At 46.9% G+C, this 23,276-nt stretch overlaps 1 protein-coding gene and 1 non-coding gene across 4 annotated transcripts; one reads left to right on the forward strand and one right to left on the reverse strand.

Annotated features, from left to right (window-relative positions):
- On the reverse strand, positions 1 to 23,257 carry PRUNE1 (prune exopolyphosphatase 1). Of its 3 annotated transcripts, XM_032154725.2 has the most exons (8): positions 23,026 to 23,257; positions 13,424 to 13,516; positions 12,659 to 12,861; positions 8,828 to 9,012; positions 7,930 to 8,088; positions 6,289 to 6,383; positions 4,642 to 4,800; positions 1 to 501 (listed from the first exon to the last, which is right to left on the reverse strand). In XM_032154725.2, the coding sequence occupies exons 1-8, from the start codon at positions 23,062 to 23,064 to the stop codon at positions 73 to 75; spliced, it is 1,362 nt and encodes a 453-aa protein (XP_032010616.1). In that variant the 5' UTR covers positions 23,065 to 23,257; the 3' UTR covers positions 1 to 72. The 3 variants fall into 3 exon arrangements, with proteins under 3 accessions (XP_032010616.1, XP_032010617.1, XP_032010619.1); XM_032154726.2 differs by lacking the exon at positions 4,642 to 4,800; XM_032154728.2 differs by lacking the exons at positions 7,930 to 8,088; positions 8,828 to 9,012; positions 13,424 to 13,516; positions 23,026 to 23,257 and having other exon boundaries at positions 12,659 to 12,734.
- LOC116469962 (U6 spliceosomal RNA) lies at positions 11,092 to 11,198 on the forward strand. Its single transcript, XR_004248411.1, has one exon. It is a non-coding gene; the product is annotated as a U6 spliceosomal RNA (small nuclear RNA).
- Positions 23,258 to 23,276: the final 19 nt, after the last annotated feature.

Below are 23,276 nucleotides of genomic sequence, written 5' to 3' on the forward strand. Positions count from 1 at the left end.
TCCAAACATCTCAAAACATGCATTTGAAGTGAGTCAGGTAGCCTCACCCACTACCTCCTCGCCCCTCAACAGTCACTTCTTGGACAGGCAGGCTGTGGTAGACTGTGACAGTGAGATCTGACTGCACTTCTCGAAGATGGCCTCAGCAGATAGTTTAGGCAGCCCCTGATCTAGAGGGCACTCATCCACCAGGCTGTTCATGGGCGTGGGGGGCAGCGGAGGGTCCTCCTCATCTTGACTCAGTCCAGAAATCAGGGAGTTACTTGCCCTGTCCAATTCCTTGTCCACCTGCTCCCTGGACACATCTGCTGTCTCAGGCTGTCCTGAAGGGATCTTCATGGAGTCAAAATATGCTGACAGGGCTTCCTGGAGGAGGGGCAGAAGTTTCTTTCGAGAAACCTGGGTGTTGCCTTGAAGATAGGCATGGAGGTTAGGGTGGATGCTTGAGGCAGGGGTAAGCTTCAGGGGTGGAGAGTGGCAGCGTTCCAGGACTCCACAGATCTGAAGAGCAGACAATAACAGGGAAATGATACACAACTTGCTGTAGCAAAGTGCTGGGCTTCTAAGTGAGAGGCTTCCTCTGCAGAAGAGGAAGCTTTTAAAAAGTAAGTCAGCTGGGCAGGGCGCGGTGGCTCACGCCTGTAATCCCAGCACTTTGGGAGGCCGAGGTGGGCGGATCATGAGGTCAGAAGATTGAGACCATCCTGGCTAACACAGTGAAACCCAGTCTCTACTAAAAATACAAAAAATTAGCCGGGCGTGGTGGCGGGTGCCTGTAGTCCCAGCCACTCGGGAGGCTGAGGCAGGAGAATGGCGTGAACCCGGGAGGTGGAGCTTGCAGTGAGCAGATATCGCGCCACTGCACTCCAGTCTGGGCGACAGAGGAACAATCTTTCCACAAAAAAAAAAAAAAAAAAGTAAGTTATCCTTGAGGCCAGGCACAGTGGCTCACGCCTGTAATCCCAGCACTTTGGGAGGCCAAGGTGGGCGGATCACCTGAGGTCAGGAATTCGAGAACAGCCTTGTCAACATGCTGAAACCCTGTCTCTACTAAAAATACAAAAATTAGCCAGACATGGTGGTGCACACCTGTAATCCCAGCTACTTGGGAGGCTGAGATAGGAGAATCATTTGAACCTGGGAGGCGGAGGTTGCAGTGAGCCAAGATCTCACCATTGCACTCCAGTCTGGGCAATAAAGCAAGACAAAAAAAAAAAAGTAAGTTATCCAGAGTTCGGTTTTATTGTTTGCAACTAATATACACAGTATTTTTTTTTTTTTTTTGAGACGGAGTCTTGCTCTGTCACCTAGGCTGGAGTGCAGTGGTGCAATCTTGGTTCACTACAACCTCTGCCTCCCTGGTTCAAGTGAATCTCCTGCCTCAGCCTTCCATGTAGCTGGGACTACAGGCATGTGTCACCAAGCCTGGCTAATGTTTGTATTTTTAGTGGAGACAGGGTTACACCATGTTAGCCAGGCTGGTCTCGAACTCCTGCCCTCAGGTGATCTGCTCTCGCCTCGGCCTCCCAAAGTGCTAAGATTACAGGCGTGAGCCACCGCGCCTGGCCCACAGTATTTTATTTTAGTATTTTGTATTTTTTATTTAATAGAATAGGGATGGGGTCTTGCTATGTTGCCCAGGCTGTCTCAAAATCCTGGTCTCAAGCAATCCTTCTGCTTCAGCCTCCCAAAGTGCTGGGATTCATACATAGTGTTTTATTTATTTTATTTTACTTTAAGGTTTTTTTTTTTTTTGAGATGGATTCTTGCTCTGTTACCCAGGCTAGAGTACAGTGGTGCGATCTTAGCTCACTGCAACCTTCGCCTCCCAGGTTCAAGCAATTCTCTTGCTTCAGCCTCCTGAGTAGCTGGGATTACAAGCGCCTGCCATCATGCCCAGCTAATTTTTGTATTTTTAGTAGAGATGGGGTTTTGCCATATTGGCCAGGCTGGTCTCGAACTCCTGAACTCAGGTGATCTGCCCAGCTCAGCCTCCCAAAGTGCTGGGATTACAGGCATGAGCTACCATACCCAGCCATACACAGTATTTTAAAAACAGAGGAAACAGTTTAGATTGTATATTTCATTTTATTATTAAAGTAACTAAAGCTAAGTAAGATGGTTGTGAGTAAAATCACGTAGATGATGGCAGTTAAACCAGGACCCAGGAACCCCAGCTTCTAATCTAGTGTTGTTTCCAAGTGTATAAATGTGCTCAAGAACTTGAACTAGGATGGGACTAGAATTTATCTAGAGCCCAGAAGAGGGATGGAGGAAGAAAGAATGAATTGAACAAAATAAGATTGGTATCACTATTACCCTCACTTACATGCAGGGAAACTGAAGCTTAGATGATCAGGTAACTTGCCTAAGGTCATAATTTGCATGAAGCAAAACTGACACTGAGCCCAGAGCTGTCACCAAAGCCAGTGTTCTAAGTCAATATATTATACTACCCCTAACATAGGAGAAAGAGAGGAGATGGTAGAGTAGACTGTGAGAAAAGGACTCCTGGCTGGGCGTAGTGGCCCACACCTGCAATTCCAGAACTTTAGGAAGCTGAGGCTGGTGGATCACTTGAGTCCAGGAGTTCGAGACCAGCCTGGGCAACATAGTGAGACCCTGTCCCTACAAAAAATACAAAAAAAAATTAGCCGGCCATGGTGGTGTGCCTGCAGCTGCAGCTACTTGGGAGGCTGGGAGGATTGCTTGAACCCCGGAGGCAGAGGTTGCAGTGAGCTGAGATCGTGCCATTGTACCACTCCAGCCTGGGCAACAGAGCGAGGCATCTCAAAAAAAAAACAAAAACAAAACAGAGAGAGAAGGACTCCTGTTTCCAAGCATAGGGGCAGCGTAGACAATGGAAGAGTCATTAGAAATCCACACAGCTTTAAAAGAGCAGCACAGAGGGGAGAAGATTCAGGAACGTGGAAGAGGTACTTCTAATGGCCAAAGCACCCTTTTCTTCATGACAGGATTAGTAAGAGCCACTATTTACAAAGTGCTTACTCTGCTCCAGAAGTTTGCTTTACACATGATATTACGTTTAATGATCATAGCAGAATTAGCAGTAGGTACTATTCTGCCATTTCCAGATGCAGAAGTCAACTGACTTGCCTTAGCTCAAAGAGTGAGTAAGAGGCAAACCTAGAACAGAAAAGCACATCTACCTGACTTTAAAAACTGCAGTTCTTGGCCAGGTGCAGTGGCTCAGGCTTGTAATTCCAGAACTTTGGAAGGCCAAGGTGGGTGGATCACTTGAGGTCAGGAGTTCAAGACCAGCCTGGCTAACATGGTGAAACCCCGTCTCTACTAAAAATACAAAAATTAGTCGGGCATGGTGGTGGGCGCCCGTAGTCCCAGCTACAGGCTGAGGTGGGAGAACTCCTGAACCTGGGAGGTGGCAGTTGCAGTGAGCCAAGATCACACCATTATACTCAAGCCTGGGCGACAGAGTGAGACTCCGTCTTAAAAAACAAACAGACAAAACTGCAGTTCTTTTCATAATGACAAACTACCTTACACTGAATGAAATCAGATTTGCTTCCTGGGGAGAAGGCAAAGGCAAAGGCAAAGGGGGGCGGGAAAGGACAGACATACCTTCTATGAGAGCAAAGGATTATCTGGCTGCATTCTGTCTTTAGCAGTCCCCACAGAGCCTAGGCAACCCTCAGAATCCCTGAACTGCCTTAAGCCCACCTTTTATTTTATTTTTATTTTTTTTTGGAGATGGAGTCTTGCTCTGTTGGCAGGATGGAGTACAGTGGCACAATCTGGGCTCACTGCAACCCCTGCCTCCCGGGGTTCAAGAGATTCTCCTGCCTCAGCCTCCTGAGTAGCTGGGACTATAGGCATGCACCACCACACCCAGCTAATTTCTGTATTTTTAAAAGAGATGGGGTTTTGGCCGGGCACGGTGGCTCACGCTTGTAATCCCAGCACTTTGGGAGGCCGAGGTGGGTGGATCATGAGGTCAGGAGATCGAGACCATGGTGAAACCCCGTCTCTACTAAAAATACAAAAAAATTAGCCAGGCATGGTGGCGGGTGCCTGTAGTCCCAGCTACTCGGAGAGGCTGAGGCAGGAGAATGGTGTGAACCCAGGAGGCGGAGCTTGCAGTGAGCCGAGATTGCTCCACTGCACCCCAGCCTGGGCAACAGCGCGAGACTCTTGTCTCAAAAAAAAAAAAAAAAAAAAAAAAAATACTTTCCAGCTCAAGCAATCCTTCTGCATCAGCCTCCCGAGTTGCTGGGACTACAGGCATGTGCCACTGTCCCTAGCTCAAGAAGGGAATTTTAACTCCAGATTTATAACATTTCCTTCTAACAAAATTTCTTTCAAGTTCTTTCAAAGTAGGAATTGAATCTCTAGTTCTCTTTGGAATTCCCCCTTTCTCAACAATGCTATGATTAAGGATGTTCATTAAAAAAAAAAGAATAAAAAAAAGGATATTCATATAGAGAGAGAATGGGAAAAAGCAGAAAGGGGAGGAAACAGGTCCAGAAACAGGTCAAGGGACCTCGTGTAAGTACATTAATATAAGAACCTAAGAGAGGTCCTTATAGGACAGCTGTAGAGCACAGAGGTACATACAGGCAGACTCTGTAAGGCTCTTAGGTTGCAGAAGGGACACAGACTCACCGTTGTTCGGAGTGCCACATGGGGACAGAAAATAGCCAACTGCCGCACTGGCTCATTGTGAGTGTTGAAAAAGATAGTCATGGCAACCAGGACATCATAGCTGTGAGCCTGGCAGAAAGCATGGAGATCTGCAAGGAGGTTAGACCTCTGCAGAAAGGCCTGAAAGGGAAGAAATGGAGAGGGATGAAGGACTTTCTCATCATCATCAATAAAACATCCTTGGGCCAGGCACGGTCGCTCATGCCTACAATCCTAGCACTTTGGGAGGCTGAGGCGGGTCATCACTTGAGGTCAGGAGTTCAAGACCAGCCTAGCCAACATGGTGAAACCCTGCCTCTGGTAAAAATACAAAAATTACCCGGGCATGGGGGCATATGCCTGTAATCCCAGCTGCTAAGGAGGCTGAGGCAGGAGAATTGCTTGAACCAGGGAGGCGGAAGTTGCAGTGAGCTGAGATTGTGCCATTGCACTCCAGCCTGGGGGACGAGAGTGAAACTCCGTCTCAAAAAACGAAAACAAAACAAAACAAAACAAAAAATTAGCTGGGCATGCTGGCACGCACCAGTAATCCCAGCTACTAGCGAGGCTGAGGCAGGAGAATTACTTGAACCCGGGAGGCAGAGGTTGCAGTGAGCTGAGATCACGCCACTCCACTCCAGCCTGGGCAGCAGAATAAGACTCAGGCTCAAAACAAACAAACAAACAAACAAACAAACAAATAAACAAACATAACTGCTAGAGGTTTTTTAAGCATAGGAGATAGTACTTCAGTTAGGGTGGTCAGGAAAAACCTCCCAAAACAAGAGACATCTGAGCTGAGTACCTGAATGTTAAGAAGGAGCCAGCTTTACAAAAAAAAAAAGCTCAGCTGGGAATGAGCTTAATGTTCCGAGGAACAGAAAATAAACCAGTGTGGCTGCAGTACTGTAGAACAGGAGTGGAGCTGGAATGAGATGAGGCCAGAGAAAAAGACAAGGGCCACATCAAGCATGGCCCTGTAAACCACAGTAAGTCCTCTAGATTTTATTAAAAATACAATGAGGCCGGGCACGGTGGCTCATGCCTGTAATCCCAGAACTTCGGAGGCCAAGGAGAGAACTGCTTGAGGCCAGGAGTTTGAGACCAGCCTGGGCAACACAGTGAGATCCCATCTACACATACACACACACACACACACACACACACACACACACACACACACACACACACACACACACACTCTAGTTAGGTGTGGTGGTGGGCACCTGTGGACCCAGCTACTCGGGAGGTTAAGGTGGGAGGATTGCTTGAGCCTGGAAGGTTAAGGCTGCAGTGAGCCATGATGGTACCACTGTACTCCAGCCTGGCAACAAAGCATGACTCCCTCAAAAAAAAAAAAAAAAAAAAAAAATTAAAAAAGACCACTCTGGTTGCTGCAGGGAGAATGGTTTGTAGGGCTGCAAAAGCAGAGGCAGGGAAACCAGTACTGAGGCTAATATAGCGGTGCAGTGAGAGATGCTGGACTCTGGTGGTCACAGTGGAGGTGGAGACAAAGACAGACACAAGATACATTTTGGAGGTGAGCCAGGAATGAGGTGCAAGGCCACATGCATAACATGCATAACCAAAGGCTTTCTCTCCCCACCCACAGCCACAACTTGCTCTTACCTGCAAATCCATATATATTGCACTAATGGCCACCTTGACGCCTTGTCTATAGATAGTCTTCTGGTCCTTTCTCAGCATCTGCTCAGTGGTCAGTCCTAGAAAGCAGATGAGAGACTAGGGGTCAAACAAGGGAGGCCAGGGTCCCAAGACTAAGAAGGCAAGGACAGCCAGATGGGTCAAGGAAGGAAAAACAGCCTCTCTTTGGGGCAATGAATGGGGGAGATAATTGAAAATGTAATCATAGCTGGGTGTGGTGACTCAGGCCTATAATCCCAGCACTTTGGGAGGCTGAGGTGGGCAGATCACCTGAGGTCGGGAGTTTGGGACCAGCCTGGCCAACATGATGAAACTCTGTCTCTACTAAAAATACAAAGAATTAGCTGGGTGTGGTGGCGGGCGCCTGTAATCCCAGCTACTCAGGAGGCTGAAGCAGGAGAATCACTTGAATCTGGACTCCGTCTCAAAAAAAAAAAAAAAAGAAAGAAAATGTAATCACATAATCAAAAGCCATCTTAAATAACTGGTGACAATAGGTACCTTTAGAGCAAGGAACTTTGGAGAGAAGGGCGAAACCCAGAACAGAGGCTTTTACTTTTTAATTTTTCCCTCTTCCTATACTGTTTACATGTGAGTTCCTTCTTTCTTCCTTTTTATGTCAACAGGTGGTAGCTACAAGAATACAGTTTTTTTTGGTTCTCTTCGTCTTTTGTATACTCACAAAATATTTCTTTTGCCTCCCTAACCAATTCTATAGATTCCACTCTGATAATTTAGTATACTGTCAGCATATTTTATATATATGTCCTATCTTCTCTGAATAGACTAGAACCTATGAGGCTCTTTTTGTTTTTTTTAAGACGGAGTTTTGCTCTTGTTGCCCAAGCTGGAGTACAATGGCACAATATCGGCTCACTGCAACCTCCGCTTCCCGGGTTCAAGCGATTTTCCTGCCTCAGCCTCCTGAGTAGATGGGATTACAGGCACACACCACCACGCCCGGCTAACTTTTCATATTTTTAGTAGAAACGGAGTTTCACCATGTTAGCCAGGCTGGTCTTGAACTCCTGACCTCAGGTGATCCGCCCACCTTGGCCTTCCAAAGTGTTGGGATTACAGGCGTGAGCCACTGCGCCCGGCCTTTCTGAGGCTCTTAATACATTCCTCCTCATCCTAACCAAGAGCCAGGATAGAACAATCCAGTAAATGATTGATTATTTCATGCTTAGGCTAATAATGCTACTTCATTTCTTTCTGGTATAAAATTTAAATAATTGGCCAGGCGCAGTGGCTCATGCCTGTAATCCCAGCACTTTGGGAGGCCCAGGCGGGCAGATCACCTGAGCTTCAGAGTTCGAGACCAGCCTGGTCAACATAGTGAAACCCGATCTCTGCTAAAAATACAAAAATTAGCTGGGTGTGGTGGTGGGCGCCTGTAATCCCAGCTACCCGGGAGGCTGAGGTAGGAGAATCGCTTGAACCCAGGAGGTCGAGGTTGCAGTGTGCCGAGATTGTGCCACTGCACTCTAGCCTGGGTGACACAGCAAGCCTGTCTCAAAAAAAAAAAATATATAATATAATGAACAAGGCTTGCCTTTCTGTTTTCTTATCTGGGAGGTAGAAAAGCCAGCTAACATTTCATACCTGATACATCAAACTTTGCCTTTTGTAGGGAATCGAATATATCATTTCTCTTGGGTAGGTCTGGGAAAAGGGCCTCTAGTTTCTCCACATATTTGCTGTCCTTTGGGGTTGCCTTTCCAATTTTAAGGTCCATGTTGACACAGTCCAGGATGATGGTTCCTGTGGAGAAGGGAGATGGTGGAACTTGAATCCCGTGACCCTCCACACATGACCACCAGAACATATATAACCTTCACACCAAATGGACACACACAAGGAGATTTGTATAGCAAAATCTCTGAAAGCAAAATGAGAAACTGGGATGGATTGTGTCCTCAGACCTCCCAAATCCAAACTAAAATGTAGGAAGGGAAATGGGGAAAAGGTAGAAAGAAAGCCTGAGCATCTCAACCCTTGGAGATTTTACAGCCTAGTCAGACAGAGATATACCTCTTCAGTAGGCCAAATCCCATCAAAGAATCTTCTAAGTTGGAAAAGACAGTCTAGTCCAACTCACTCTCTCTCTCTTTTTTTTTTTTTTTACAAGTGGAAAAATGAGAACAAGAAAGGTTAAGAGATTTGCTCAAGGTCACCTCTCTATTTCCGGAGGAATTGGTATTGAAATCTGTTTCCTGCTTCTTTGGCTAATCCTCCTTCCATCATAAAACGATGCCTATAGGAAGCTTCTTGGTCTGTTGCCCTGCACTTCCTTTCTACTTTCTCCAACAAGTATCTCATAAGCCTTTAAACAGATGCTTAATTGTCCCCCGAAAGAATCCTATCTTTTTTATGAGCTGAATGGCTCTGAGAGCATATGGTTAGGCTGGAAGCGTCTAGACTTTTCCACCCTCCCTTCTCAGGGATAAGAATAGAACTACTGAGGTCCCAATCGAGGTCCCAATCCAAAAGCCACCCTTACCATGCAGAAGGGCTGCAGTTTGCCTGTCCAAGATCTCTGGTGCCCCCTGCAGGATTCTCTCGGTCACCAGGGTAGCACAAGACCCCACCAGCTCAACTGAAACATGGCAGGGAGGGCAGTGTTTCGGCTCGATGGGTCGATGGTCTAGCACCTCTGCTACTGCCTCCTCTAGGGCTGTGTCACTTCTGTGGAGGGGAGGGCATGGGAAAAGAGAAAGAAAGATAGGTAGGGACACTCCAGCTGCTTCTAGCCAACCTCTACCCCACCCATCAAGGAAAATGCAGATGTCTTTTTTTTTTTTTTTTTTTTTTAAGACGGAGTCTCGCTCTGTCACCCACGCTGGAGTGCAGTGGCGCGATCTCGGCTCACTGCAAGCTCCGCCTCCCGGGTTCACGCCATTCTCCTGCCTCAGCCTCTCCGAGTAGCTGGGACTACAGGCACCCGCCACCACACCCGGCTAAATTTTTTGTATTTTTAGTAGAGACGGGGTTTCACCGTGGTCTCGATCCTCTGACCTCGTGATCCGCCCGCCTCGGCCTCCCAAAGTGCTGGGATTACAAGCGTGAGCCACGGCGCCCGGCCTAAATGCAGATGTCTTAAGGCAAGCTTTTTTTTTTTTTTTTTTTTTTGAGACGGAGTTTCACTCTTGTCGCCCAGGCTAGAGTGCAATGGTGTGTTCTTGGCTCACTGCAACCTCCACATCTCAGGTTCAAGCGATTCTCCTGCCTCAGCCTCCTGAGTAGCTGGGATTACAGGTGCCTGCCAACATGCTCGGCTAATTTTTTTGTATTTTTAGTAGAGATGGGGTTTCGCCATGTTGGCCAGACTGGTCTTGAACTCCTGACCTCAGGTGATCTGCCAGGCAAGCATTTAAAACTGACCTTTGGTTACTTTTACCTCTGCCTAACTCCTCTCAATTCTTTTTTTACGGAGTCTCACTCTGTTGCCCAGGTTGGAGTGCAATGGCATGATCTCGGCTTCTGGGCTCCTGCAACCTCCACCTCCCGGGTTCAAGTGATTCTCCTGCCTCAGCCTCCTGGGTAACCGGGATTACAAGGCACATGCCACCAAACCCGGCTAATTTTTTTTTTGTATTTTTAGTAGAGACGGGGTTTCACTGTGTTGGTCAGGTGGATCTCGAACTCCTGACCTCGTGATCTGCCCGCCTTGGCCTCCCAAAGAGCTGGGATTACAGGCGTGAGCCACCACGCCCAGCAATTCTTTTCTTTAATGTTATAATTGGAGTCATCTTTAAATAGTGTATAAGCAAATTCTGTGAAGCATCTGCTGCAAATATCTTACCCCCACATTTGCTGTCCTTTAGCGTTGCCTTTCCAACCCTACACCCTTGACACCCTTGATACCCAACATCTAAATTTCTCCTTTTTTTTTTTTCTTCTAAAACGGATCTCGCTCTGTCGCCCAGGCTGGAGTGCAGTGGCACGATCTCGGCTCACTGCAACCTCCGCCTCCCAGGTTCAAACAATTCTCCTGCCTTGGCCTCCCAAGTAGCTGGGAGTACAGGCGCCCGCCACCAGGCCCAGCTAATTTTTGTATTTTTAGTAGAGACGGGGTTTCACCATATTGGCCAGGCTGGTCTCGAACTCTTGACCTCGTGATCTGCCCGCCTCGGCCTCCCAAAGTGCTGGGATTACAGGCATGAGCCACCGCACCTGGCAAATCTCTCCTATTTTTATAACCCACTCAATACTTAGACTCCATGTGGGTCACCAGGTCCTGTGAATTCTATCTTAATTCCTATCCATGCCCTAGTTTCTAACTCTCTGTTACTGCCCCATTCTAGGCTCTCAGTACCTCTCGCTTGGACTATTCCAGTAGTCTCTTAATCAATCACCTGCTTCCAACCAAGAGCCCTCCTGGGTTGTCCTTCACAAAGTGGCCTGAATGATCATTTGAAAAAAGAAAATCTGATTCTTTTAGGACCCAGAATATAATTTAAAATAGTTCCCCACTGCCTAAAATAAAATCCAATCGCCTTAGAAGGGCCTATGAGGCCTCCATAATCTGCCTCCTGCCTGCCCCCTCTGTCTCATCTTTTTCCATGTCCTACTTCTCCCTCAAATTTTATGCTCCAGCTGTGCAAAACAAATTCCATTTCCCCTAGCTCACCATGCTATTTCACACTTGCCTGCATTTGATTCTATTAATTACTCCCTCTGCCTGGAATGCCTTTCCTAACCACCTTCCCTCCTCCCTCCCCATTCACCAAGCAAACACCTAGTCCTCTTTCAAGACTGAGATCAGTGCTCACTTCAGCAGCACATGCGCTAAAATTGGAACGACACAGAGAAGATTAGCGTGGCCCCTGAGCAAGGATGACACGCACATTTGTGAATTGTTCCATAAAAATATATATATATATATTTAAAATAAAAAATAAAGGCCAGGCACGGTGGCTCACACCTGTAATCCCAGCACTTTGGGAGGCAGAGGCAGGAAGATAGCGTGAGCCTAGGAATTTGAGATCCACCTGGGCAATATAGCAAGACCCTGTTCTCTAAAAAAAATTTAATAAGTAAGTACAAAAATAAATAATAAGTAAAAAAATAAACAAAAAGAGAATTGCAAACATTTTTCAAAGGTTTCTATTACAATAAATCTTTTTTTTTTTTTGAGACAGGGTCTCCCTCTGTCTTCCAGGCTGGAGTGGAGTGGTGTGATCTTGGCTCACTGCAGATTCGACCTCCTGGGCTCAAGTGATCCTCCCACCTCAACCTCCCGAGTAGCTGGGACCACAGGCATGCACCACCATGCCTAATTTTTTAAATTTTTTTGTAAAGACATGGTTTTGCCATGTTGCTCAGGCAGGTCTTGAACTCCTGGAGCTTAATGGATCTGGCTGCCTTGGCCTCCCAAAGTGGTGCTGGGATTACAGGCGTGAGCCATCGCACCCAGCATACAAGATCTTTTTTTTTTTTTTTTTTTTTTTGAGACGGAGTCTCGCTCTGTCACCCAGGCTGGAGTGCAGTGGCGCGATCTCGGCTCACTGCAAGCTCCGCCTCCTGGGTTCACGCCATTCTCCTGCCTCAGCCTCTCCGAGTAGCTGGGACTACAGGCGCCCACCACCACGCCCGGCTAATTTTTTTGTATTTTTAGTAGAGACGGGGTTTCACCGTGGTCTCCATCTCCTGACCTCGTGATCCGCCCGCCTCGGCCTCCCAAAGTGCTGGGATTACAAGCGTGAGCCACCGCGCCTGGCCCAGCATACAAGATCTTAAATAATGATACCAAAGGCAGATTTAAATGATTTTTGAGTTATCTGTTAGTTTGAACTCAACATGTTCTATTTTTTTTTATTATAGGGTATGTCTGTATGCCACAGACATACATATAACTGCAGAACTGACAATATTTTTTGTTGTTTTTCTATATCTAATATGACCTATCAATTATGATTAGCCTGTGAGATCCCTGAAAGCAAAAACTCTTTCTTTTTTGAGACGGAGTCTCGCTCTGTCGCTCAGGCTGGAGTGCGGTGGCACGATCTCGGCTCACTGCAACCACCACCTTCCAGGTTCAAGTGATTCTCCCGCCTCAGCCTCCCAAGTAGCTGGGATTACAGGCGCCCGCCACCACGCCCAGCTAATTTTTATATTTTTAGTAGAGACGGGGTTTTGCCATGTTGGCCAGGCTGGTCTCAAAATCCTGACCTCAGGTGATCCGCCTGCCTCGGCCTCCCAAAGTGCTGGGATTACAGGCGTGAGCCACCATGCCCGGCCAGCAAAAACTCTTTCTTCCTCTCTTTATATCTCACTCATCAGAGCCCAGCATGGTACACGATAGGTAGCAATTTAATTTCCTTGTGCTTACTTGGATAAGATATGATGGTCGACAAGGATGAGGGTGAGTTGGCCAGCCTGGTGTAATGCATGGAGGTCAATCTCATCCCGAAAAATCAAGATACTCTCTGGAATATGAACCTTCTGAAGAAAGAAGACAATGTCACCTCGCAGAGGTAGCTCAGAACGTTTTATATTTAAAACTGGCACAAAGACTTCCTCGGTCTCAGTTGTCTAGATAGGAAAGTGAAAAGAAGGTATCACAAGGTTTTATAATGACAGGAAAAAGTAACAAGACTATTGGGACCAAAGGAGACATACTTAGGTAAGTTGCCACCTTTTTCGAAGCCACAAGTACCCAGTCTATAAAAATGAAAGGGTGACTTTTGCCCTCCCTCCTTCTTAGCAACAACATGAAAGTCAACAAGGTAACTCATGGTAAATACCTATTTCTAGATGCAATGCTGCAGAGAAGGAATTTTTAGTCCTCAAGAACTAACCTGGGCAGAGGAATACACACTAGATCACTGATACCTATAAGGAACTCAGTAATAAACTGTTTGAATATTGCTTTACGGTTTACAAATCCCTTGAAATATATTTGCTCACTTTTTTCCTCATAGCAACACTGCAAAATATCATTTTAGTTTTTATAGATGGTGGCATGAGACTCAGCAAAGTTAAGGGATTTAATTTACCCAATGCTAAATGCTGGTAAGTGGTAGAGCTGGGTCTTGAATCCAGATCTTTTCATTCTGAGGGACTCAGATCCTAGATACTACCTTTTTTTACCCACCTTTGCTAGGTAAAAAGCCAGGGCAAGAGCAGACACCGTGGAGTCCAAATCACAGGCTTCATTTCCCAGCACAACATGTAGAGGTCGGGACTCCTGGAGAGAAAGGAAAATGAGAAACTAACAAAAGTATCTCTATTCATTTCCACTTATCTTTTTTTTTTTTTAAATAATACATATATTTTTGAGACAGGTCTTATTCTGTCGCCCAGGCTGGAATGCAGTAGCATGATCACAACTCCCTGCAGCCTCAACCTCCTGCTAGGCTCCATTGATCCTCCTGAGTAGCTGGAACTACAGGAAAGCGCCACCATGCCCAGCTAATTTTTTGTATTTTTTGTAGAGACGGGATTTTGCCATGTTGCACCGGCTGGTCTCAAACTCCTGGGCTCCAGATCCACCTGCCTCGGCCTCCCAAAGTCCTGGGATAACAGGTGTGAGCCACTGTGCCTGGCCTCTCCATCTACCTGATACTCATGTAGGGCTTCACACACTTCCTCTCATTGATCTTCACAGAGGAGGTAGGTCAAATAATCTAATGGGTCCTCATTCCATAGATGGCATAAGTGTTTCAGCTAAGCTTATAGCATTCTACATATATCCAGTTTGTAGAAAAGTGTTCTTTCCTCCTATCTCCTTGAATGTTAACTTACAGAGCAGTAAATAAACTTCTGATTTCTTATCTTCTTTGGGCACTCAAATAGTCAAAAAAGGGGATTTGGGGTAGCTGATATATTCAAGGCATGCTCTTGAGCATATCAACCCTGGTTGATTATTTTCTTCCCATTTTCATAATAGGCAAAAGAATGCTTACACTTCTTTTTTTTTTTTTTTTTTTTTGAGATGTAGTTTTGACCAGGTTCTCATGCCTCAGCCTCATGAGTAGCTGGGATTACAGGAATGCGCCACCACACCCAGCTAATTTTGTATTTTTAGTAGAGACGGGGTTTCTTCATGTTGGTCAGGCTGGTCGCGAACTCCCAATCTCAGGTGATCTGCCCGCCTCAGCCTCCCAAAGTGCTGGGATTACAGGCATGAGCCACGTCTGGCCGAATGCTTACACTTCTAAATCATGAGAGCAGGTGAAGAGGCTTTGAAAATAAAGGTTAAAAGTAAGATCTAGTCCAGGGCTGGGCGTGGTGGCTGGCGCCTGTAATCCCAGCACTTTGAGAGGCTGAGGCGGGCGGATCACCTAAGGTTAGGAGTTTGAGACCAGCCTAACCAATATGATGAAACCCCATCTCTACTAAAAATACAAAAATTAGCCAGGCATGGTGGTATGCGCCTGTAATCCCAGCTACTCAGGAGGCTGAGACAGGAGAATTGCTTCAACCCGGGAGATGGAGGTTGCAGTGAGCCGAGATCGCACCTTTGCACTCCAGCCTGGGCAACAAGAGCAAAACTCCATCTCAAATAAATAAATAAAATAAAATATACTAAAACTAGAGTGCCCAAAATCGGGGTGACAGGGTCTTGGGTTTTGTTTTGTTTTTAAGCATTGATTGAATGTGCCAGGCATTATTCTCAATATTTTTTCATGCATTAATCAATCATCTAATCCTTAACCCAATGAGGCAAGTACTTACATCATTTCATTCCAGGTATAAGCATTCTGCTGGGTGGAATGAGACCAGAAAGCCTATGACTCAGCATATGGCACAATACTTCTGTCTTACCAGCTTACTTTTTTTTTTTAAGACAGGGTCTTACTTTGTTGCCCAGGCTGGAGTGCAGTGGCGCTGTCTTGGCTCACAGCAACCTCCACCTCCTGGGTTCAAGCGATTCTCCTGCACCATCCTCCTGAGTAGCTGGGACTATAGGCATGCGCCATGATGCCCGGCTAGTTTTTGTATTTTTGCTAGAGATGGGGTTTTGCCATGTTGTCCAGGCTGGTCTTGAACTCCTGACCTCCAGTGATCCGCCCACCTCAGCCTCCCAAAATACTGGTATGAGCCACCATGCCCAGCCCACCAGTTTACTTTTGAACTTCTATCTCAGCCTGGTTCTGAGAGAGGATGGGATGAGACAGACAAAATGAGACACACTAAATATAGCAGGGTTTCTCAATTTCAGCATGACTGGTATTTTGGACTAGATAATTCTTTTTCATTTTTTTAACTTTTACTTTTCAAGACAGGGTCTCACTCTGTAACCCAGGCTGGAGTGCATGGCACAATCATGGCTCACTGCAGACTCTACCTCCCAGACTCAGGTGATCCTCCCATCTCAGCCTCCTGAATAGCTGGGACTACAGGCACCCATCATCATGCCCGACTAATTTTTTTTTTTTTTTTTTGAGCTGGAGTCTCACTCTGTCGCCCAGGCTGTAGTACAGTGGCGTGATCTCGGCTCACTATAACCTCCACCTCCTGGGTTCAAGAGATTCTCCTGCCTCAGCCTCCTGAGTAGCTGGGATTACAGGCACGTGCCACCATGCTCGGCTAATTTTTGTATTTTTAGTAGAGACGGGGTTTCACCATGTTGGTCAGGCTGGTCTTGGAACTCCTGACCTTGTGATCCACCCGCCTCAGACTCCCAAAGTGCTGGGATTACAGGTGTGAGCCACCATGCCCGGCCCTTGTTTTTTTTTTTTTTTTTTTTGAGATGGAGTCTCACTCTGTCGCCCAGGCTGGAGTGCAGTGGCGCAATCTGGGCTCACTGCAACCTCTGCCTCCTGGGTTCAAGTGATTCTCCCCCTTTAGCCTCCCGAGTAGCTGTAGTAGACTACAGGCATGCGCCACCACACCCAGCTAATTTTTGTATTTTTTAGTAGAGACAGGGTTTCACCATGTTGGCCAGGCTGGTCTTGAACTCCTGACCTCAGGTGATCCGCCCGCCTCAGCTTCCCCAAGTGTTGGGATTACAGGCGTGAGCCACCTCGCCCAGCCAAATTTTTGCATTTTTTATAGAGATGGGGTTTTACCATGTTGCCCATGCTGGTCTCGAACTCCTGGGCTCAAGCGATACAGCCGCCTCGGCCTCCCAAAATGCTTGTATTACAGGCATGAGCCACCATGCCCAGCCAGATAATTCTTTTTTTTTTTTTTTTTTTTTTGAGATGGAGTCTCACTCTGTCGCCCAGGCTGGAGTGCAGTGGTGCAATCTCGGCTCACTGCAAGCTCCACCTCCCGGGTTCATGCCATTCCCCTGCCTCAGCCTCCCGAGTTGCTGGGACTACAGGCGCCCGCCACCAAGCCCGGCTAATTTTTTTGTATTTTTACTAGAGATGGGGTTTCACCCTGTTTAGCCAAGATAGTCTTGATCTGACCTCGTGATCTGCCCGCCTCGGCCTCCCAAAGTGCTGGGATTACAGGCGTGAGCCACCGCACCCAGCCAGATAATTCTTTTTTTGTGGAGGCTCTCCTGTGCATTATAGGATATGTGGCAGGATCCCTAGCCTCTACCCACATGGAGGCCAGTAGCACCCTAAGTCATGACAAACAAAAATGTCTCCAGACTTGCTGAATGTTCCCTGGGGGGCAAAACTGCCCCCAGTTGAGAACTACTGGGTTGTAAGAAGGTGAAAATCCATATACTCTGACTTCTTCAATCAGGGAAGATTTGCTAGACACAAGAGTTTAGCAAAGTGGGAAGGTTCAGAGGAGCAACACATAGCAAAGAATAGTTATCAACTAATATAACTTTAAGAAAAAAAGGGAATCTAGAGAAACCTAGAATCATCTTCCCTATACAGGCTATCACTCCCTCTCTTCCCCCACTGGAAAACCACAGCTCAAAAAGGGCAATTTTAGAAGACTTCTGGTGGTATCGATTGCCCCATCCAGTTATGAGATAGGTTTTTGTTTTTAAACCACCCTCTTCGCCATCTCCTACTCCCATCCCTGGAGAGAAATACAGAAGACAGAGGTTATCTGTCTGGGTTCTGCCCAAAGGGCCCCTAAGGAAGTTTGCCCTGAGGTCCTCCCGATGCCTATTTCTCTAAGTCTACTTCAAGAGTTTGGAAGCAGGCTGGGCGTGGTGGCTCACGCCTGTAATCCCAGCACTTTGGGAGGCCGAGGCGGGCGGATTACAAGGTCAGGAGATCAAGACCATCCTGGCTAACCTGGTGAAACCCCATCTCTACTAAAAATACAAAAAATTAGCCAGGCGTGGTGGCAGGTGCCTGTAGTCCCAGCTACTCGGGAGGCTGAGGCAGGAGAATCTCTTGCACTTGGGAGGCGGAGGTTGCAGTGAGCCAAGATCATGCCACTGCACTCCAGCCTGGGTGACAGAGCGAGACTCTGTCTCAAAAAAAAAAAAAAAAAAGAGTGTGGAAGCAAAGGCCCATTCATACTGAACAGCACAGGGGTAGGGGGGATTCTTTACTTTTTTCCAAAGCAATAAGAATTCTACCCAACACCCCAGTCCTATAGTAACTCCTCTGACTTGTAATTCCTCCTCCTGATACCAGAGACCTCTGTTTCCTGGAGACCAAGAACTGCCCAGATGGCTGTGGACCAAAGTGACAGCAAAGCACTTGAGATAAGAGGCTGCAGAAATAACGTGCTCACTGAAGCAGTTAGGGGGAGCGAGTGTCCTCCAGAGAGGAAACTATATAAACATGAGGCATATGGCCTTGACTCTGGAGGAAAAACGTAAGAGCAGCGGAGAAAAGGCAGAGCAAGCAGGAGAGGCCTACTGCGGGGTCCAAAGAGATGCTGGAGAACCTTTCCACGCTCATTTACATCAGTGTCGCTTCACTGCAAGCAGCGGCTGAATCAGGTTTAGTTAGATCCTCACCATGAAGAGAATGCTAAGCAGAAAAGCACAAAGTGGGGACCAAATACAACGGTATGGTTCTGAAATCAGGAGAAACCATCTACAGAGGAAGGTGAACGAACAATGAACCCCTTGCACTCAGCCAAACCTAGACAGCAACCAAAAGGAATGAATACAAAAGGAATACTTTGGGACTTGTAGCAAATCTTGGAACTGGAGTGACCAAGGGAGGCGGCAGCATTCCTCTCCCCTGTCAACACCCACTGTCACCCCGGCCTGCCTGGACTATTCACCACCCACAAACCATGATGTGCACATTCCCAGCTCTGCCCTTTGCACTATTTGTTCTCTGTTTGAATGCAGAACTACTACTTGAAAAGATCACAGACTTTGGGGTTGAATCCCAGCTCTGCTTCTTACTTGTTGCAGGACTTTGGACCCTCTAAGCCTCATTTTCCTCATATAAAAATGCGAATAGGCCGGGCGCAGTGGCTCACACCTATAATCTCAACACTTTGGGAGGCCAAGGTGGGCAGATCACCTCAGGTCAGGGGTTTGAGACCAGCCTGGCAAGCATGGTGAAACTAAAAAACACAAAAATTAGCCGGGCGTGGTGGCAGGTGCCTGTAATCTCAGCTACTCCAGAGGCTGAGGCAGGGAGAATTGCTTGAACCCGGGAGGCAGAGGTTGCAGTGAGCCGAGATCGCGCCGTTGCACTCCAGCCTGGGTGACAGTGCGAGACTCCATCTCAAAAAAACAAACCAAAAAAATGAGAATAATGTCGTAACCAATTTCATGATGTTGTTAGGAGGATTAAATGAGATAGTACCATAAGTGCCTACACTGTAAATAGTAAAGATGTGATCCTTCCCATCATCTTTCTTTACTTCTCCCCATTGTTCAAGTCTACCTAATGTCTTTCTCTGTGAAGCCTTCCTGAACACCCAGCCCAGAGAAATCCTCTTCCTCTAAACCTCCAGCTTCTAGCACTTGTGGCTCTGAGACAGACCTTAACTTCTATCTTAAGGAGCTCCCTGTCTTTTCATGGTCATGTATCCCTGATCCTTAACATGGCTTATGTGGTGGGTAACTATATATTGTTCAAACTGGGACACTTATGAGAATGAAAGGGGGTGCTATTAATGATTACACAGGGGAAAACCAAGACTGCCCTGGGCAAACCGGGTGTGGGGCTGCCCGACTTATAAGACATCATTCTCTTCTTTATTTAAGAACAACATATGTAATCCTTAATTCCAAGCCCATCCTCCACCAGCTGAAAGCACAAGCCAAACAGCCTCAGTTTTCTGACCATCAGAGAAAGAGTTCAGGGAAAATACAGCTATACTCAGCAGCATGAGGAAATCTAAGCTGCCAATGGAAGAAATACAATCTGAGGGCCAGAAGTAAATAAATACAAACTTTTTTTCTCTTTTATTTTTTTTAAAGACCCACTAGTTGGCCAGGCGCGGTGGCTCATGCCTGTAATCCCAGCACTTTGGGAGGCCGAGGCGGGCCGACCACGAGGTCAAGAGATTGAGACCGTCCTGGCCAACATGGTGAAACCCCGTTTCTACTAAAAATACAAAAATTAGCTGGGCATGGTGGCACATGCCTGTAGTCCCAGCTACTCAGGAGGCTGAGGCAGGAAAATCACTTGAACCTGGGAGGCGGAGGTTGCAGTGAGCCAAGATCATGCAACTGCACTCCAGCCTGGCGATAGAGTGAGACTTCGTCTCAAAAAAAAAAAAAAAAAAATTAAATTAAAATAAATAAATGAATAAACACCCACTAGTTGAAATGACTCTCTTATCCTGATATGTTCTTTGTGGCCTCAAGAGGAGGGGGCAGGGAGGGGATTCTAGGCCTGGCAAAGTAAATCACTTCCCTTCTAAAGCTGAATATGGTATGATAACTACTCTTCAGAATAGTTAATGGGGGAGAAAAATAAACGAGATAGAAAGCCAGAGAGAGACAAACCCTCTCAGCAGAGAAAATAGGAACAATACTGATGCCAGGACTGCAAATTTCTAAGGAGAGCCAGCTCCTGATTCCTGCCTCATGCCTGAGAACTGCACACACTACATTATCCAAGAGCTCCTGGATGAACACCTAAACTGCAATGCAGCCCCACCCTGAAGCAAAGATTTCTCTCCCCTAGAAGTGAAAAATGAGTCACCATAAATAGGACATTTGGTTAAATAAGATTTTTTTTTAATGGAACATCCTATTGTCTCTGTGGCAGAGGCTATAGAAAATTTCTCTGGTATCAAATACTAAAAATATGGTAGCAACGGGAGACTTGGCTGGATTACCAGCTGTCTTTATCTTGTGCAAAGAGGAGCACTCATGATTTTCTGAAAGTTATAATTAAACTGTAGTTTAACAGAAACATTCAAACTTATGAGTGTATCTGTCTAAATCATCTCTCTCTCTTTACACAAGAAACTTAACGGTGTCCTCTGGAGAACTGGATAGAGAGGAGAAAAGAAAAATGATCTTTATCTTTTTCATTTCATATCCCTTTGGTATTTAAATTTGTTCATGAAATGCACATTTACTACTTCTATAATTTAAAGCAATCTAGGCTGGGTGTGGTGGTTCATGCCTATAATCTCAGCACTTTGGGAGACCAAGGCAGGCAGATCACTTGAGGTCAGGAGTTCGAGACCAGCCTGGCCAACATGGTGAAACCCTGTCTCTACTAAAAATACAAAACTTAGCCAGGCATAGTGGCGCACGCTTGTAATCCCAGCTACTCAGGAGGCTGAGGCAGAAGAATCGCTTGAATTCGGGAAGTGGAGGTTGCAGTGAGCCGAGATGGCACCACTGTACTCCAGCCTGGGCGACAGAGTGAGAGTCCATCTCAAAAAAAAAAAAAAAAAAACTAAAGCAATTTAAATTGTTGGCATCTACCAGTATGTCTTGCTATCAGTTCCCCTGTTAACCTTCCTAGAGTCTAATTTTCTCATTTCTCCAGGCCCTGGAGAGGACAGGTGATGATGAAAGCTCTAAGACACACATGAAAGCTCTCACCTTTCACAAGTTCACAAGTTTGAAAGGAAGATCTAGATCTTGCTCCTTGGGGGATAAATGCAGGCAGAGAAAGGTCAGGATGCCAGCGATATTGGAAAAATCACGTATTTTTCCAGCTTCATATTGCTGTAGAGAATATACTATTCGGGCTGGGTACAGTGGCTCACACCTGTAATTCCAGCACTTTGGGAAGCCAAGCCAGGGGGATTGTTTGAGTCAACGAGTTCAAAACCAGATTGGGCAGCATGGCGAGACCCTGTCTCTACAAAAATACAAAAAATTAGCCCTGCATGGTGGCACTGCCTATAGTCGCAGCGTTTTCGGGAGGCTGAGGTGGGAGGATCACTTGAGCCAGGGAGGTGATCACAGCATTGCACTCCAGCCAGGGCAACAGAGTGAGACCCTGGCTCAAAATAAATAAACAAATACAAAATAAAAATAGAGAATATACTACTAACCTGGGGGTGGGGGAAGGCTCTGGAGGATATATGCTGGAGAGTAGATGCGTGCAAAGAAATACTATTTGGTGAGGTTTCAGGTCCAAGGGCACTTTACCAAATGGTGGAAGAGACCAGTCATTTGGGTTACTGGGGGGGAAAATCCAACTGTTTAGCACTTAGAACCGTGCCCCAAAAACTCTACATTAGTCCTCCAATAAGCGCCCTGTGGTGGAATCAGAGGTAACAAAAAGGGATTGGTCCCAAATGGCCTTATGCATTGAAATAACTCCCCAAATTTGTTTTTCACATGGAAAATGTCTATGTAATTGGTGTTAAAATGGACCTTCTCCCCAATTCAATATGAAGACAATTCATTTATTCCAGCAGCTGAGTCTGCAGCACGAATTAAGTGACTTCCAGGATTTGTTAAAGACCAGAATCTGTCCCTCAGGGGAATTTGTAGAGTTTAAGATATCTAAAAAGGAAAGCTCATCTATCTAGGTTTCTTCAGGGCAGTATAACTCAAAGTGGAGGGGCCGGGTGACCTCCTGGAGCCTGTCTCTGGTTAGCTTTTTGCTGCTAACTGGGGATAACAGCCTAATGCCTTATGACGGCTCAGCATGGCTGGGTGAGTCCAACTGACTCAGAGAGCACCAAAAATAAGCCACAAAGCATTCAGTAGTCATATTTATGGTTTTGATTCCAAACACACTTTGTGCTTATCCCTTCCAGGTGGAGAATTTTTGTCATTTGTGTGCGTTAAGGCCAAAGGAGAAACCTGAAGGCAAAGGAATGCTGGTTGTGGGTCAACAAATATGCCTGATGGATTCTGTATGTTTGGCTTAAAAACACTGACTTTAAGTAAAATACTGTGACTACTTCTAACCTAGAAATGAGTTCAGCCCGCCAGACAGAAACCGCCATTCAGAGGAAATAAAGCCGTGAGCACCGGTTCCCTCCACACCCCCGAGGTTCACCTGGAGGCCAATGGGCCAAGCGAAGCCTTGGGAGCCGAGAACTCAAAGAGGGGCGGGGAGAAAAGAATAAACACACCTCGCGGGGCTAGGCTGGCGGCAGCACAGTCCTGGTTCTTTTGACGGAACTGACCAAGATGACAGCAAGCAGAGGCTCAAATGCAGGATTCAGACCCAAGACTTCTCCCCGCTCTCGGGCGGACCCCAAAGGCGGGGAGCCAAAAACCGGGAGACTGAGCAAGCAGCATTCTCACGCTCCTAAGCTGGCTTCTCGCTCCTCGCTCCTCATGCCCCAAAACTGATCAGGCCCCAACCCCCCTCCCCACAACTCAGTGTTCCCTCCACACGGACCGTCGAGGCTCCCCCAGATCCCACGTCTTCGTCTTTCCTAGACCCCGTGCTCCATTCCTTACAGTCACAAACAGGGATCCGTTACCTGCAGAGCAGCTCGACAACCCTGCAGGTAGTCCTCCATGATAAAGCCCAAAGTTCGCCGTCGCCCGTGGTCGAGGAGAGGTTTCCCCGGCGAAGGCACCCCGCCTGGGACTCAGGGGCTAGAGACCAGAGTCAGGTGGCGGGACTCGAACCCGCCATACGGCGAATCGGCCTCCGACCCCGGGAGGAACTGCGTAAGCGGGCGCTCCGGAGCCCGGCGTCGCCCCGCCCCCAGCGGCGAAGGCGGGGCTC

The sequence above is a fragment of the Hylobates moloch genome, unplaced genomic scaffold (genome assembly GCF_009828535.3).
Source record: "Hylobates moloch isolate HMO894 unplaced genomic scaffold, HMol_V3 SCAFFOLD_5, whole genome shotgun sequence".
In the NCBI taxonomy this organism is placed as follows: domain Eukaryota; kingdom Metazoa; phylum Chordata; class Mammalia; order Primates; family Hylobatidae; genus Hylobates; species Hylobates moloch.

What these genes read in the sequence shown, in the direction of transcription:
- PRUNE1 (XM_032154725.2), bottom strand. Translation starts at nt 23,064, where the DNA reads ATGGAGGACTACCTGCAGGGTTGTCGAGCTGCTCTGCAG. An exon ending in GTTGTCGAGCTGCTCTGCAG is followed by an intron (nt 13,517 to 23,025) that starts GTAACGGATCCC and finishes CTTTCTCTCCAG; the next exon opens with GAGTCCCGACCTCTACATGT. An exon ending in CAATATATATGGATTTGCAG is followed by an intron (nt 4,801 to 6,288) that starts GTAAGAGCAAGT and finishes CTTCCCTTTCAG; the next exon opens with GCCTTTCTGCAGAGGTCTAA.